This window comes from Populus nigra, chromosome 10, assembly GCF_951802175.1.
Source record: "Populus nigra chromosome 10, ddPopNigr1.1, whole genome shotgun sequence".
Classification (NCBI taxonomy): Eukaryota; Viridiplantae; Streptophyta; class Magnoliopsida; order Malpighiales; family Salicaceae; genus Populus; species Populus nigra.
In genome coordinates, this window is record NC_084861.1 from 16,515,000 (window position 1) to 16,530,922 (window position 15,923).

At 33.9% G+C, this 15,923-nt stretch overlaps 2 protein-coding genes across 5 annotated transcripts; both read left to right on the forward strand.

The window, feature by feature from the left end:
* Positions 1 to 605: 605 nt before the first annotated feature.
* Positions 606 to 7,296, forward strand: LOC133704626 (uncharacterized). 3 transcript variants are annotated; one of them, XM_062129510.1, is made up of 7 exons: positions 606 to 753; positions 1,682 to 1,761; positions 5,564 to 5,693; positions 5,815 to 5,984; positions 6,208 to 6,499; positions 6,799 to 6,968; positions 7,056 to 7,296. In XM_062129510.1, exons 3-7 carry the CDS (start codon positions 5,605 to 5,607, stop codon positions 7,205 to 7,207), a joined length of 873 nt encoding a protein of 290 aa, XP_061985494.1. In that variant the 5' UTR covers positions 606 to 753; positions 1,682 to 1,761; positions 5,564 to 5,604; the 3' UTR covers positions 7,208 to 7,296. The 3 variants fall into 3 exon arrangements, with proteins under 3 accessions (XP_061985494.1, XP_061985492.1, XP_061985493.1); XM_062129508.1 differs by lacking the exons at positions 606 to 753; positions 1,682 to 1,761 and adding an exon at positions 5,183 to 5,335; XM_062129509.1 differs by lacking the exons at positions 606 to 753; positions 1,682 to 1,761 and adding an exon at positions 5,183 to 5,335 and having other exon boundaries at positions 6,214 to 6,499.
* A 3,822-nt stretch (positions 7,297 to 11,118) lies between these two features.
* On the forward strand, positions 11,119 to 15,923 carry LOC133704360 (7-dehydrocholesterol reductase-like). 2 transcript variants are annotated; one of them, XM_062129171.1, is made up of 13 exons: positions 11,119 to 11,371; positions 11,841 to 12,063; positions 12,216 to 12,271; positions 12,502 to 12,604; positions 12,697 to 12,762; positions 13,140 to 13,253; positions 13,901 to 14,027; positions 14,227 to 14,327; positions 14,703 to 14,828; positions 14,916 to 14,980; positions 15,111 to 15,192; positions 15,275 to 15,357; positions 15,515 to 15,923. In XM_062129171.1, the coding sequence occupies exons 1-13, from the start codon at positions 11,280 to 11,282 to the stop codon at positions 15,579 to 15,581; spliced, it is 1,305 nt and encodes a 434-aa protein (XP_061985155.1). In that variant the 5' UTR covers positions 11,119 to 11,279; the 3' UTR covers positions 15,582 to 15,923. The 2 variants fall into 2 exon arrangements, with proteins under 2 accessions (XP_061985155.1, XP_061985156.1); XM_062129172.1 differs by having other exon boundaries at positions 11,120 to 11,250.

Here is a 15,923-nt window from a genome sequence, read left to right on the forward strand (position 1 = left end):
GGATTGGATACTCCCGTATTATAGACTGCAAGCAAAGGCCACAACTGAACTTCAGCCTCGTATATTAAGATTCTAATAAACATAAGACGAGCGCACTTGCTTCTTTTTTTGTGTCAAAATGAACACAATGCAGTCACCGCACTGCATGGATCTGATAAGGAAAGCAGAAGACAACCTCCCATTCTGACAAGGGAGAAAAAAACAGAAGGACATATCAGGAGGAGATGTCAGGCGAAAGAAAAAAAGGGGCAGGAAATAACTGCAAATTCATAAACCAAGTATGACTGAAAGGCGAAAAAAATAGAAGAGCAGGCTCATGCTCTGATCATTCTGAACCAGAGAAGCATGACTCCTCTGGGGAAGCATGCTATCAGCTAATCCAAACTGTATAGTAGATTTAACAAGGGGAAAATAAATTGGAACAATATTAAACTCTCTATTTTAGTACAGAAAAGAATGAGCAATTGATGAGAGATTTTTTGGGTAAATTCTAGATCCCTGCTGTAATGTTTTGAATTAATGAGCAGGAAAATACAATAAAACCCTTGGTGGCTTAAAGTGTGGGTATAAATGAATGAGGGGTAGTGTGGTAATTAGATAAACATAATAAATATAAATAGAAAAAAAAAAACAAAAGAGGGATCTGAGAATTTGAGAGAGAATCGGCATGAGAAAGAAGGGAGAAAGAAGAAGAAGATAAAAGAAAGAAATTAGAAGGGAAATAGAAAGGAATTGAAGGGAATAAGTTTAAAGGTAAGATTTAGGTTGTTAAATGTATAAATGTGTATTATTGAGCTTTTAATTTTGATTTTGATGAATATTAGGGTTTTGAAAATTTGTGTTTTGGGTTTAATTGATGAATTAAATTGATTGTTGTGGGTTAATTGTTGTGGGTATTTGATTATTTGGATGATTTTGAGAGATTGAATTGAAAGATGATGATTTTGAGTTATGATTTTGTTTGAATGATAAAATTGTGTTAGAAATTTGGAGAGAACAGTAGGTTTCTGTTAAAATTCTAGATTGGAGGTTGAAGATGATGAAAATTCAATTTAGTCCCTCAATTTTGGGAAATTACAGTTTAGTCCCCAAACTTTGAAAAATTACAAATTGGTCCCTGGAGCATATTCTGAGGTTCTGAACAGCATAACATATGAATTATGGTTAGAATTTCAGTATATTCATGGATTTATGACATATTTTAGTTTGGTCCTCCATTTGACAAAAATTACAATTTGACCCTAAAAATTTGGTAAAATTCCAGAATGGTCCTTGGAGTATAATGAGATGATCTGGACAGAAATGAGGACTAATTATGGTCATAATTTCAGAATAGTAATGGATTTATGATATTTTTAGTTTGGTCCTTCAATTTGACAAAAATTACAATTTGACCCTTAAAAATATAATAAATTACAGATTAGTCCCTAGCTGTAATATTAGCTTTTTCAGATTGGTTTGATGAATAATTGAGGGTTATTTAGTGAATTATTACCAATTTTATTATTTGTTTTATTATGGATTAGATTTCGGGAAAACCGTTAAATGTTAGGTTTTTAGGAAAGATAGCTAGTTAGTTCAAAAACATTTAGGGTTATGGAATACACCCTTAGATAAGTATATTAAATAGGTTATATATATTCTTTTGAGTCATTCTTAAATATGTCTCCTTTATATTTAGATAATCCTGATATTCTACCGGCGGGACGTCAATAGGATTTTCTTCGATATCAGCTTTGAGTTTTGTTGCTTTCAAGTCAGGTGAGTGGATAATTTTCCATATGCATGAGAAATAGTATAAATATTTGATTTGTTAATATGAATTGAATCATGCTTCTTGATAATATATATGTTGATTATTATCCTTATTATGATAAAGTATGATCAATTATTGAATCTGAATTCTTGATATGCACCAACATATATTTTGAATTGACTTCTGAATTGATAGCTCCTCATTTGATTGATGTCATGAGTTGAGCTTTGAGATATGAATATGTTTGTTAGATTATGATTATGAACCTATGGTATGTCAGTCAGAATACCCATGCTAACAGGGTAGTGTTAGTCTTTGTGCACATCGTATCTGAACCCTAGTTGGTCGGGGGAGTCACCAACCTGTGTGGACTGATCATCCCACAGTACGGAGCCTCATGCTCATTGCATTTTGATTTTCTGACGAACTTTACCATTTGATCTTCTTGTTATGGCCTATTTGAGAAACCTTCCTATAAGAACCTAGAGCCATACTTGTATATATATTTCTCATTGTTGTATTACCTCGTGTGTGTATATTGAACGTTATCTATTCACTGAGTTATTGAACTCACCATCTCATTATTTATCCTTTTCAGGCTTATAGCTTGATAGCAGGTCATTTTGTTGGACCTTCAGAAACTGCTTTTTGGTTGTACTTTGTACCTTTCCTTTATGTCTAGTTAGTGCTACAAAATTCTGAACTTTTATTAACTCTTGTATTAAGATAATTCAATTATATTATGAAGTTGATTTTGTTATTAATGCTGCGTTGAACTCTAATTAAGTTAGGATAAGTTTGTGTGTAAGTTTGGGTTCGCATAGGTATGGAATCTTGGAGGGAAACCTTGTCTATGTACCGGTCATGAATCCGGGATTCAAGTCGTGACAACCTACATTGCAGATGAATCCAATATGCACTAATGAAATCAACAAGCCCTATCTTCCCTAAACACAGAATATAAATTTGCAAAGCACACAGGAGGCATACCTGCATTCGTGGCACAAGCGGCTGTGATGATATTGTGGAGGACATGTTCGGAATCTGAGGCAAACAAAACAGTACAAGCTTAAGACGGATCAAAAAAGAAAATAATCATAAAAAGAAAAAAAAACTCAAACTAAATAGAGAGAAAAGAAACATGGTACAAAAATCTGCACCATACAAGCAAACATCCATTATGAATTTATGAGCACAAGTAATATGCATGCAGCTTAAAAGAGAGAAAGCAGTTTAAAAGAGAAAGAAAGGGTAGTAATATATAAATATTTAAGCAAGACAGATATGAAGGTACACTCAAGTTTTTTTTTGTTAAATGAAATTGAGGTCTAACAGCATGCTCTCTGACAATAAATCCTCCCAAACTTTGGTAAAACCCTCTTGATCATACACAGAGAAGTGATGCGAAAATACAGGAGAAAGCTTAAAGATGAAATTTCATGGGCCTACATTCCTCTAGCAGCATATTAGAATTCCTGATCACGAGACAGAACTGCACAAGTGATGCCCATGAGCACACAATAAAAGAATTAGATTTAGGAATGTAATACGCATGAATTCAGAGTGAGACACACAAAGCCAAACTTAAGATATTGGTAGAGTAAGAGACTCTGTGCCCTGAAATAATGCACTGTGTATTCAGAGTGGGCAGGGGGATGTTTGTCGCTTAACCTTCTCCTCTGACCAAATATACATTCTTGTTAAGTTACCCCATGCTTAGTAGGTAAAATGCAAACAAAATGCCAAAAATAAAAGTTCAAGACAAAAAGCATGAAAGACACAGAAATGCATGGACGTAGGTTGTAAGGAGAAAGACCCAAAAGAAGAAAAACAATAGAAACATAGTGGGCCAAATTACTAATGATGACAAGAAGCTAATACTAGGTTACCGGCCGAAACTTCTGCTGAGCCTGGCCCTGTAAATCATGCATTTGTGACTGTTGATTCTGCACAAGAAGTTAAAAATATTAAGATCAAGCAGTAAGACTCATCGATATGAAGATATAATTATCGAAAAAAACCTGTGCATCTAAGAAAACTAGTGATGATGATGATGATGATATAGTATAAAGGAAATGAACAGAAAACATTTAAATTACAGGGAAAACCCACTTTTTCACACAAAGTGATGATTTATTACCAGAAGAATCAGAAAAGCTATGCATTCCATCAGACAGCCAGCACATCTACCAAGTGCACTGGAAGTGGAGATGTAATCTGCCTCTGGTCTCCAGATACACGTAGGCCTTGAAGCATATAAAACAAATGATGGATGATATGTTCTCCCTGCGTACAAGAGTGCAAAATTTAAATGCTCCAGCTAAAAACGAGGAACAAGAGCTGCGGACAAAGCATGAATATTGGCAGTTGAGAAGGTAACCGTCACCTACATTCGCAGCAGCTCGGAGCAAGGTCTCTTGCTCTTGAATCTTAGCAGCCTGAGCCTTGTCCAAAGTCGGAAGAGTCGTTGGCCCTTGACGGGTGCCAAACTGTTAGGCTTCACGAGTATCTTCTAATACTTTTTCTGCACTTTCACAGGCTGCTGCAGTCATATCAATTCTAGCCTGCAAAACTAGATAGATAAAAGTCCCTGAATACAAAGAAACGATGATGATATACTAGATGCAAAATGAACTCTGATCCACCTTTAACTTCTCAATTTGAGAGAATATCGGCAAGTTCTGCATCCCCTGCAGCCACTGCTCGCTCTTGGAATTATAATCCACTTCCATCTCTGGCAGTAGTTTCGAGGATAACATAACTGGTAGCACTGCACCACGGGATCCAAAATAAAGTTTCAAAATTATGCAATATATGCCAAATTTTGATCCTTTTGAACAAAGCTGTCTAGTAGTTTAGTAGGCAATGGAGAATAGAAGAAATGCGGCTGTAGTGAGTGACGGTTCCTCCTGCATACTATGTCCTCGTACACATGAAATTGACCACATATTTGTCATCAGAGAGTCTAGGAGTGGAAAGCTAGTCCAGGAGAGCAGCATCCATTAAATCATGAGGTTGGATAGGAGAACTTCTAATTACTTTAATTTCTTAAGGTTCTTTACTCGTCCAAATTATTAATATGTATGTTCGAAGCAAGTAAATATATGCATATCTCAAAGAAAAAAGACGAAAAGAAAACAAAAATTTCACAGGCATGAAAGCATTTTAGCCGAATGTTATGGAGTTCCGTTTGAGGTTTTCCTGCTGCTAAAGATTCAATCATTACCCCCACAAATGTACTTGGTTGCTAAAGCATATTGTTGTGTTTAAGTTTTGTAAGATTGCGGTTTGCAAGGAAATAATGCATGGTATATTCCATAGACGTGTTTTGCATCTGCAAGAAGAGAATCGATCTGTTTCCGGTTTCAAAAGTAATCTTCATTCCAGCAAAGGATAACAATCCCCGAACAACTTCTAAGAGTTTCGAATAACTACTCTCTCTTGATTTCCTTACAAATAGGGGAACAAATGTTTTGTTCATTCCCCTACATCGTGCACATCGTTTAGTGGATTTTGTTGCCAGGAAAGATATCGTCACCGTCATGACAGAAGTTGTCAGCAATATTTCTCCCCCTCCTGGTATTTCCCCCCATCCTTCCCTTTTTTTCTCTCATCGACTAACATCGTGTTCTGTGACCTAACTTTTTCTCTGCTGATGCCGAGTTTACTGTCTGTGAGCTTGCCCTTTCTTCCGTACCAAGCTCTCCCTCTAACACTCGGCGTGGTTGTATAATGAGCAGATTTTCTCGAGTAACAAAACCGAAGAGTGATCAAACTTGTATGTGCTGATATCATTTCATTTTGCAGGTGCTGTAGCAACCGTATCAGATGCACCACCCATCCATTGCATGGTTAAAATAGAGTTATTTTCGTCACTTGGGAAAAATGCAGTGGAGACATATGAATCAGGGGTTTTTGAAGCTGGAGGCTATAAATGGTACATCTTATTGCTAGTGAATATGTGTCTTTCTTTGTCTTTCCATCTCCAACCGCAGTCATGTTTTATTGGGAGATACCCCTCTCATTTTTATTACCTCGTCCTGTGTTTGCATTGCAAGGAAATTAGTTCTTTATCCGGACGGAAACAAGAGCAATAATGTAAAAGATCACATCTCTCTCTATTTAGCAATGGTTGACGCAAGTTCTCTTCCACGTGGTTGGGAGGTCAACGTGATTTTCCGGTTGTTTTTGCTTGACCAAAACAAGGACAGCTACTTGGTAATTCAAGGCATGTTTTCTAAATCATTACTCTGCAATAGATCCTCAAGCTATTGTCATTAGCTTCAGTTTTTGTTTTAGTGTTTATAGTATCACCAAAGTTAAGCGTTGTAAATTGGGTGACGGGCAAGATTTACTTGCAATAGTTTTCTTCAATCACTCTGGGTAATTTAGTTTAACTCAAGAGAAAGTGATGCCCCTCTCTGATGTTTTGGCCTTGTTGCCAAGGTTAGATGCAGCAGGAAAGGAAAGACGCTTTCATGGACTGAAGCTTGAATGTGGTTTTGATCAATTCATTAAGCTTTCAACATTTAATGATGCTCGTTATGGATTCCTTCTGGAAGACACTTGTGTGCTTGGAGCTGAAGTATTTGTCTGTGGAGAAAGAAGCAGTGGCAAAGGAGAGGTCTTATCAATGAAAAAGGATCCTACTGCTTCCAAGTACGCTTGGAAGATCGTGAACTTTTCGGAGTTGGATGAAAAACGCCAAGAATCACAAATATTCAGCACGGGAGATCATCAATGGTACAGTTATTTTATATTGTAATCTGCAATCTTAATTAAAACATGTTTCGGATGTGCTTTAGGAAGCCGATGTTTCTCTTACATTACGTTATATTCCATGTGCCAGCTTGCCCAAACAATTCGTTAGTGGTCAGAACGAAATTTACTGTTGTATAAGCAATCCTGTTAGTGATTCCTTTGTTTTCGAGATGAACACGAGCATAGAAAAATCACCTTCTCATATATTCTTTTCTTCTGTTATTAGTAGTATTTAGTAGTAACACATTTCTTTTTTCTTCAACCTGTACTGGTTGTTTCAGGAAGATGGTGCTCTATCCTAAGGGAAAAGGTCTTGGAACGGGCACCCATCTTTCCCTCTACTTGGCTCTGGATTTGGCAACCCTCCCTGCTGGTTGCAGAGTATATGCTGATTACACCTTGCGCCTTGTGGATCAAGTCAATGACAGACGGAACAACCGGTATGATAAAGGTAAGAACACTGGTGATCTTTTTTGCCGGTTTAACATGTCAGTGAGATAGGAAAAGAAAAGGTTGAGATTGTTTCTTCTTCCTGCAGCTAAAAGCTGGTTTGGTGCCTCAAGCTCAGAAAATGGATGGTCAAGATATATTCCCCTGAGTTTTTATCAGTCTTACACTTACTTGGTTGTCAAGGACATTTGCATAATTGAAGCAGAGGTCATGGTACTTGGAATTGGTTCCCCCTTTTAGTTATAATTTTATTTTCAATCAGACATATAATGGATATCATCATGTAAAGAATTTCATTGACTTTTACTAATGGGAAGGGACTTATGCTATTGGTTGTTGACAGTACTATTTAGCATAGTTTGGTAAAAAGTAGGTATACACATAAGTTTATATATATATATATATATATATATAATTAGTAATTACCCAAATCCACATAAGTTTATATAGCACAAAAAGACCCATCAAAATATATATATATATATTTTTTTTTTGTATAAACTCCAAACAAAATTTTCATACCAGAAAAATTCAAGATTTAACTCAATCACTTATGATTTTATAGATACAAAAAAAGATCATAGATATGCAATCTTATAAAATATGTTGTTATATTAAATTCATTAAATAATTTTTGTATTTGTAAAATTCTAAGATAAAATCTTTCATTCTAAAAAGTCTGAATGTGTTCACAGTGTTAAGATAGCGTGGAGATTTTGTTTTTAGGTTAGATTTTGTTTTTGTAATTGCCCCTTTTTGGTCAATGAGATTTTAGACCATCTTTTACATCAAGAAATTAAATCTACTTCTTGAATGGAAAAAAGAAGAAGAAAAAAGCTCTTGATATTTAAAGTGCTACGCTGCGTTCGAATTACAAGTTATGTGTTGTTAATTATTTTACTTAATATCAAGAATATTTTTAGTTGTAAATTTAAAATTTGATATATGTGTATAATAAAATAAATTGATAATTATATACACAATAAATATTAATAAATTATTAATAGTAATTAAATACTATATTGGAAAGTTACGAGATAGATACAAATTAAAAATTTTATTTTATTTAATTATATATCAATATTTAATTAAGAAAAGTAATAATTTTAATTCTATTAAAACAAAGTAATTTACTAGTATAATCCCTCCTTTTCTTATTATTTTTTTTTCATAAAAAAATATAACTTTTTTTGTTCCATGTTCTTTGTTTAATAAAAACAAGAAAAAATAAGAATGAATATAAAAAAAAAACGATTTTAAATAAGATTAAATAAAACATCTCTCTAATTATAGCGTTTTTATTTGATTAACATGCTATCTTTCTTTTTAAGCTTTTTTAACTAGAATATTTACTTTTTAGACAACACCTCATCAAGCAAGTTTAAATTAAAAAGTAATAATTTTGAGGTAAATGTATCAAAAGATATAAGAATAATATACAACTCGTACAGTGATGCATGGAATATTTTGTCCATATTATCAAACCCGGTCCAGTTTGTCACCTTTTCTATATCTAATTTAAAATTAAACTAAGTTGAAGTTGATGTGATGTGATTATATTGACATAGTGGGTCCAAACAAGATCCAGTTGATATAGTCAAAACCCGGTTTGATTTTAAAAAAATTCAAGCCAATATCATTTTATTTTATTTTTTTAATATCAAAAAATAATATTTTAAATCAAATCAAGTTAACCCGTTAAAGTAGTGACTCGGTTTTTGGATCTAGTTGAGCTTAATAGCTCTTTTTTTAAATTTATTTTTTTTAATTATATGATAATACAAATAGACATGCGCAAGAATGCAACAAAAAAAATTTTAATTAAAAAATATTGAAGGATTGTAAAAAAAAAAAAGGCGCTTGGAAATATTATAAAAATAATATTATAATCTTATTTGAAAATAAAATAAAATTGAATGGTATTGATAAAACAATATCTCAAATATATTTTAATAAAATTCAATTTAAATTTCTGACCATTTTTTTTTTTTACTAGATTGTCTTCCGTCCATTTTTTATATAAAAAATAGATGATATATTTTCTACTATGGCAGACAACATATATCATTTGAATACCCAGATTTAAGCTGCCATATATGTGTTCAAGAATTCAAGTTGGGTTATTTGGATAAAAAAAATATTTTTTAATTTATTTTAACCTAATAAATACTTTTAGAATGTTAATAAATTATTTCTCAACTTAAAACACTCCTAAATTTATATAAAAAATAAAAAATAATTTTTTTTCAACTCTTGTCAACCTTTTCTAGAAAGATAAAGGTTTAAAAACACCTCACTGAAAATCCTTTTTTAAATAGAATCTATTAATACTAAGATTGTTTTTTTTTATTGTTGAAGTGTGTTCAACCAATAATTTTTGCTATTTTTTTTATTTTCTATTTTTTATATTCTTTTTCAAACTCAAGGATTGAAAAATAAAAAAATAGAGTTTTTGATTAAAACTAAAATTTGAAAAACTAAAGGGACTGTAAAAGAAAGAAAAGGAAAACAGATTGAACAAAAACTGTTTTTTCACATGAATTGGAAATTGGCCATACCGTTTTCCTCTATTTTTTAGTTTGATCCATCCTCTTTCGACTTTATTACAAATTTAAACTATATCTAATTAAATTAGCTTGCTATTAAATTTCAAAATATGATTAAAACCTTTAAATCTCAAAATAATGCAAAGATAAGGGACCATTAAAATTCATAGTCAATTGTGAAGGGAGCTGTAATAATGGTAACCGGTAACTACAGTGAAATATATAGGAGAATTAGTTTTTTTTGTAATATATTTTTTTAGAATCAAATCATATGCTTAATTAAACAATTTATAAACAAATTTAAATTCAATTAATAACTTATTGTAATTATTATATTTAAAATAAAATATTAAACCATAAAATTTTATAAAAAATATTAAATCATATAATTAAATCTAATTATATTATTTGAAATACACGTAGAAATAAATTGAATTAAAAATCTTAATTATTTCCTCTTAATTTAAAAATACTTTTCATTACATAAATCATTTATTTATTACAAGAATCTTATATTTATTTAAAATAACAAAAAAAAAAAAACTCAATTCAGAGCACGGAAAACTAATCTATAAAACTAAAGGGTTATTTGAGATGACCCCCCTGAGGGTCAGGTGGGATCCTGTACTGGTTTCATTAGGGAATTGATGCATTTTGATGATTTCGACCAGTACAAGATGATGAAGGCATTGCGTGGGCTTTCTTGCACAGCTTGTGAGTTTGAGAATGGAGGAAGTAAAGGCTGCCGTGAGGAGTTTATAAGTGTTGCAGATCTGACCAGTCATTTGTTTGCCCATCCATGCTTAGAGATGGGGATATGGTTGGTGTTCATTAATTGTTTTAATATTCAAGATCCACCAGACACTGAAGACAGTTTGAATATTGCCGGCACAAGGAACACTCGAGCAGCCTGAGCCGAGACAGTAATGCGACCACGCTCCGCTCTGTGAATCTGAACTTTAAACCAAAACCAAATGGGTTTGGACCCGACCTGAATCGTGGAGAAGTATCCAAAACCAAAAGCAGGGTTGATCATCATATATTTCTCCGCCATTAATATAATTTTACAACGCGCAATGTAAACTAGATATTAAGTTAATATAAATATGAAATCTTATCATAACTCAAACGCACATTTTAATATAAAAAATTAAATTAGAAATGTAAACTTAACAAATAATTTTATTTTAAATAAGTAATTGTTGAAAAAATATATTTGATAAAATATCAAAACAATATATCTAATTGGATTGGAGTTTCTTGAAGGACAGAAACATGTTTTATTTTTTTTCCCCTTGTTTATGTATTGGGAAAAGAAGAATGTTCATCATACCCATCTTAAATCAAATGGGTATCCATCAAAATGGATAATTTTATCACATGTTGCTCTCTTCGCAATAAAAAGAAAATACATTTTAAAAAAACATAGAGCAACGAGGTGAAGGCAAGAAATCATTATTTATTTATTTATTTATTTATTTTTATTTTGGAAATGGCTAGAAATTATCATGGTTGAAATTTGTTAGATTCCCAAGTTTTCTCAAGGACATGGTGAGTGGCACATGCACCACCGGCAAAACCAAGACTTTTTTTTTTTTATGGACAAATCAGAAAGGCAGAGTCTTTTTCCAAGTCAAGCAATAATTAAGCAAGTAGTCACGCACCCTTCAGTCTTCATCGTAAGTCACAAGTCTCCTGTCGTCTTTGGAGACCCACTTCAGTTTCTGTTCAGTTAAGGTGAGCAAGAATTCAGAGAGAGGCAGAGAATGGCAGAAACAAAAACTGTTCATTCGCCACTGGTTACTTATGCTTCAGTGCTCTCGCTTCTCACTCTCTGCCCTCCTTTTGTTATTCTACTGTGAGCCCTTTTTCTTTGCTTCTGGAATATGACAATTCTTGGTTTCTTCACTCTCTTTTTTTTTTTTTTTGGTTATCGGCTATTGTTTGGAAAAGAAAGCACCATAGATATACTAAATGAAGCTACTATCTTTTTAAACTTTATCCGGGGTGTTTTAGATCTTAATAAACCTTTAGATTATTGCTTGTCAAAGTTTGATCTTTTTTAATGCAAGTTTATTAGTCTGCTTAAGAAATCCCAAGATTGCTGCTTTTTCTTTCTTCAGCGAAATTCAGAGAAAAGACCGTTTTTACTACTGCAGTATTAAAAGCTATAAATCTTGATAAGTCTCAAGACGATAATGTATTGATTTTTTTTAGCATCGTGCTATTTTGATTAGTGTATGAGAAAATGCATGGAAGAAAAAGGAGGGATGGATTCATCGATAGAATAAGTGGTTATTAAAATTAGAATCTTCGAACTAATGCAGATGGTACACGATGGTGCATGCTGATGGGTCCGTATGTCAAACTTGGGATTTCTTGAAGCAACATGGCTTGCAAGGATTTATAAATATTTGGCCAAGGCCCACTGCAATTTCCTGGAAAATTATTGCTTGTTATGCAGCATTTGAGGCTGCACTGCAGCTTCTTTTACCTGGAAAGATGGTTGAGGGTCCAAATTCTCCTGAAGGAAACCGACCTGTTTACAAGGTACTTTTCACATGATATTGTCTTTATCAAACTGCTACACTGTTTCTTGTGTTGTTTGATTATAACAGCTGGAGATTGAAAACAGAAGTTTATGCTACTTGATACATACTGAATGGCTCCAGTCATGAGCTTTCTTTCTGTGGTTGTTGCAGGCGAATGGCATGGCAGCGTACACAGTGACTTTGGTTACCTATCTCAGCCTTTGGTGGTGAGAACTTTCTCCATCAACATCCTTTTGTTTAAGAATTCCAATAAGCTTTACACTCATTTTAAGGGTTATAATCAGTAAAAAGTTCTTTTAGATTCTACCATGGTATTCTTTGCACTTAAGGTTTTGGAGAGTAAGACAAGCTGCTTCTGACTGGCACTGATTAATTTCACCTGAGTCACAAATGATTATAGAGTGCACCTAATACTTCTTCTGTTTTAATTCTTCAGGTTTGGTATATTCAACCCCTCGATTGTTTATGATCATTTGGGAGAAATATTTTGTGCTCTCATTTTTGGAAGCTTAGTCTTCTGTATTTTCTTATACATAAAAGTAAGGATTTTTAATTACGCAACCTTCCTCGGTTCACATTTATTTTGCTATAACTCCTACTGATTTTCTTATTTTCTATTATAATTTGGAAGGGCCATTTGGCTCCATCGTCTACTGATTCTGGTTCATCTGGGAACATAATAATCGACTTCTATTGGGTGAGTTCATAACTCTACAATACCTTTCATTTTTCTCATGTGACTGTCGTTATTTCTCATTAAGCAACATGATTGATGGGGGGAAAGGGAGATTGAGCCAGATATATAACCGAGGGGAAGAAGCTTAAATTAAAAATCCACCAATCTTTTTTCTTTTAGCCAGGATCAGCTCAAATTTAAGCTTCTTCTTTCCAAATTTGTGAGCCACGACAATGAGTTTATAGACTGGCATCTGAAGGTTTTGGTAAAACAATTATTAAACTATTGTTTTGCCTTCCCACTTGATATGGTGCCTTTTGTTTTGTCACTCAAATTCCTATATGGCTCTATTGTAGTCTAGGCCTTGCTATTATAAAGGTCTCCTTTTCTGTTCGCAGGGTATGGAGCTGTATCCTCGAATTGGAAAGAACTTCGACATCAAAGTTTTCACAAACTGCAGATTTGGGATGATGTCTTGGGCTGTTCTGGCATTGACCTATTGCATTAAGCAGGTAAATGATGATTATAACCTTGGGATTGTATACATGCTGATTATAAGATGAATCAAATTCTACAGTGAAGAGGTTAAATCCTGTCTTTTGGTTGATAGAAGCATCCTTTTTTTTGTATCAAGTCATGATTAAAATTTAGTTAGACATTACTTCTCCTTTGATGCATTGCTCAAATGTTCTTTCTTGATGAAATACTCATTCTGATAGGGGTAGCAACTAGCAATTTTCCAATCTCTTAGCTATAAGCTTATTCCTTGTTGACAAGTGGATTTAAGAATGTAATAATTATTGGATAGCCAACCCCAAACCTAAATGCTATATAATGGGGTGTGTTTTGAGTGCAAGTTCCTTTCTGGAGAAATGGATTAGCTCCCAACTTCCGAAAAAATTGTGTTTAACCCTTCTATTATGCCTCGTGGAACCAGTGCTACATGTCGAATATGTGGTTGTCAATTCATTATTTTGGTGGCCTGAGGCTACTATCATAAAAATGCTTTTGTGTTTTTCTCGTCACTGAAGGTTGTTTTTACTTTATACATGCAATATGTGTAATTCAACTCATTTGTTATAAAGTTTCTAATTCAAGTTTTGCATGTATAATCGCATGAATATAAATCTTAAAATGCACTTTTTTTGTATTCTATCAGTATGAGCAGAATGGGAAAGTAGCTGATTCCATGCTTGTAAATACAATATTGATGCTGGTGTACGTCACAAAGTTTTTTTGGTGGGAAGTTGGCTACTGGAACACAATGGACATTGCACATGATCGAGGTTTACATATTCTCTAGTTCGTCCGTTTATTTTTTTGAAATGTATTTTTATTTGCAATTTTAAGGTGTTTTTCTTTTCCTTTTTTTTTTTTTGAAAATTCTAGTGTTTGTCACTGTCAAAGTAGCTTTGTAATTTTTTTCCAGATCTTTCGTTTTGATGGTTATTTCATTATGCTTATTCCTCTTCTGGGATTTGGCAGCTGGATTTTATATTTGTTGGGGATGCTTAGTATGGGTTCCATCTGTGTATACTTCTCCGGGCATGTACCTTGTTAACCATCCTGTGAACCTTGGACTTCAGGTGCTTTGCTGTTTTCATCTATTTGATTTCCAATTTAACTGCCCTGTTTTCAGCCATTCTCTTTGCTTTAAGCTCCGTGTTTTGAATTGGAGTGGAATTTTTTAGGAAAAACTTGGAGTTGACATTCAATAGTGAAAGATATCGATTTATGGTCCTTCTGCCCAAGAAAAAAGTGTTGCGGATTTAAATTTCAGGCCAAAAGTAGGAAACTAAAAGCACCCATCAATTTACAATTGAAGAGCTACCCTAAGGCAATATTCAAATCCAATTAGGAGCATAAATGCTTGATTGTTAGAGTCTTGAAATAGAAAAACAACCAAAGTCCTATATCCCTTGATATACTGTATTCTAACCATTTCCCTCCTATTTCTCCAGCTTGCACTCTATATACTAGCAGCAGGCGTTCTCTCCATATATGTCAATTATGACTGTGACAGGCAAAGGCAGGAATTTCGCAGAACAGATGGCAAATGTTTGGTCTGGGGAAAGGCTCCATCAAAGGTGATCTGTTGATATATCCTTTATATTTACATGGTCTATAATTTTCAACCATGAGTAAGAGGCATAATACATTCTAATTTTTAACAGATTGTGGCCTCATACACTACAACATCCGGGGAGACAAAGACAAGCCTCCTTTTGACTTCAGGATGGTAACTGTTGTTGGACACAGTTGCTGTCAAGTTTATTTTAACCCGGCATTCGTTCCATCTTGCTGTATCAACAAAGCTATATGCTTGTGGTTATGTCTTCTGCTGAGATTTTGTATCCTGGATTTTGCAGGTGGGGCTTATCTCGTCATTTCCATTATGTACCTGAAATATTATCTGCTTTTTTCTGGACTGTCCCGGCTCTTTTTAATCACGTAAGCATTTGAATATAGGAGTAATTTCTCAATTCATGAAGTCCTGGGGACACGCTACTGATATCTTTGTTTGCTTCTGCAGTTTCTACCCTATTTCTATGTGATATTTCTAACCATCCTTCTGTTTGACCGAGCTAAAAGGGATGATGATCGATGTGGATCCAAGTAAGCACAGTTTCTTGACTTGTATTCTTACTTGGATGGCCTACTGATAGAATTGCTGAACATAATCTTAAAAAATGTCATCTGTACTGCTAGACACATAGTTGGATTCTGATATGTTTGAGAGATGAAATAAAATTTGACGGCCACCTGGTTGCAGATACGGGAAGTACTGGAAGTTGTACTGTGAGAGGGTCCGCTACCGGATTGTTCCGGGAATCTACTAAGACATCTCTTCTAGTTGCACCACGGCTCGCATTGAATCGATCTACCGTGCCTGTTTATATCTAGTGGTGAACTCAAGAATGCAACGCCCGATTATTCCGCTGAAACTGTATAACTCTTGTTTAAGTGATTTTAATGTTTTGGCAAGGTGTGAGTCTTGCTGTTTAATGCACAATGTATTTTTGGTTCCCATTGCCCATGTCTCCTCTTTCTGCGAGATTGAAAGGGGAGGATTGCTCTCTGAGGGGATGTCATAAAATGTATTGTGTTTCCTTGCAAACTGGTGGGATGATAACCTTTTCTTTTTGGTTTCTTCAAGTGATTGGGTTGGTAGCCATTGCTTT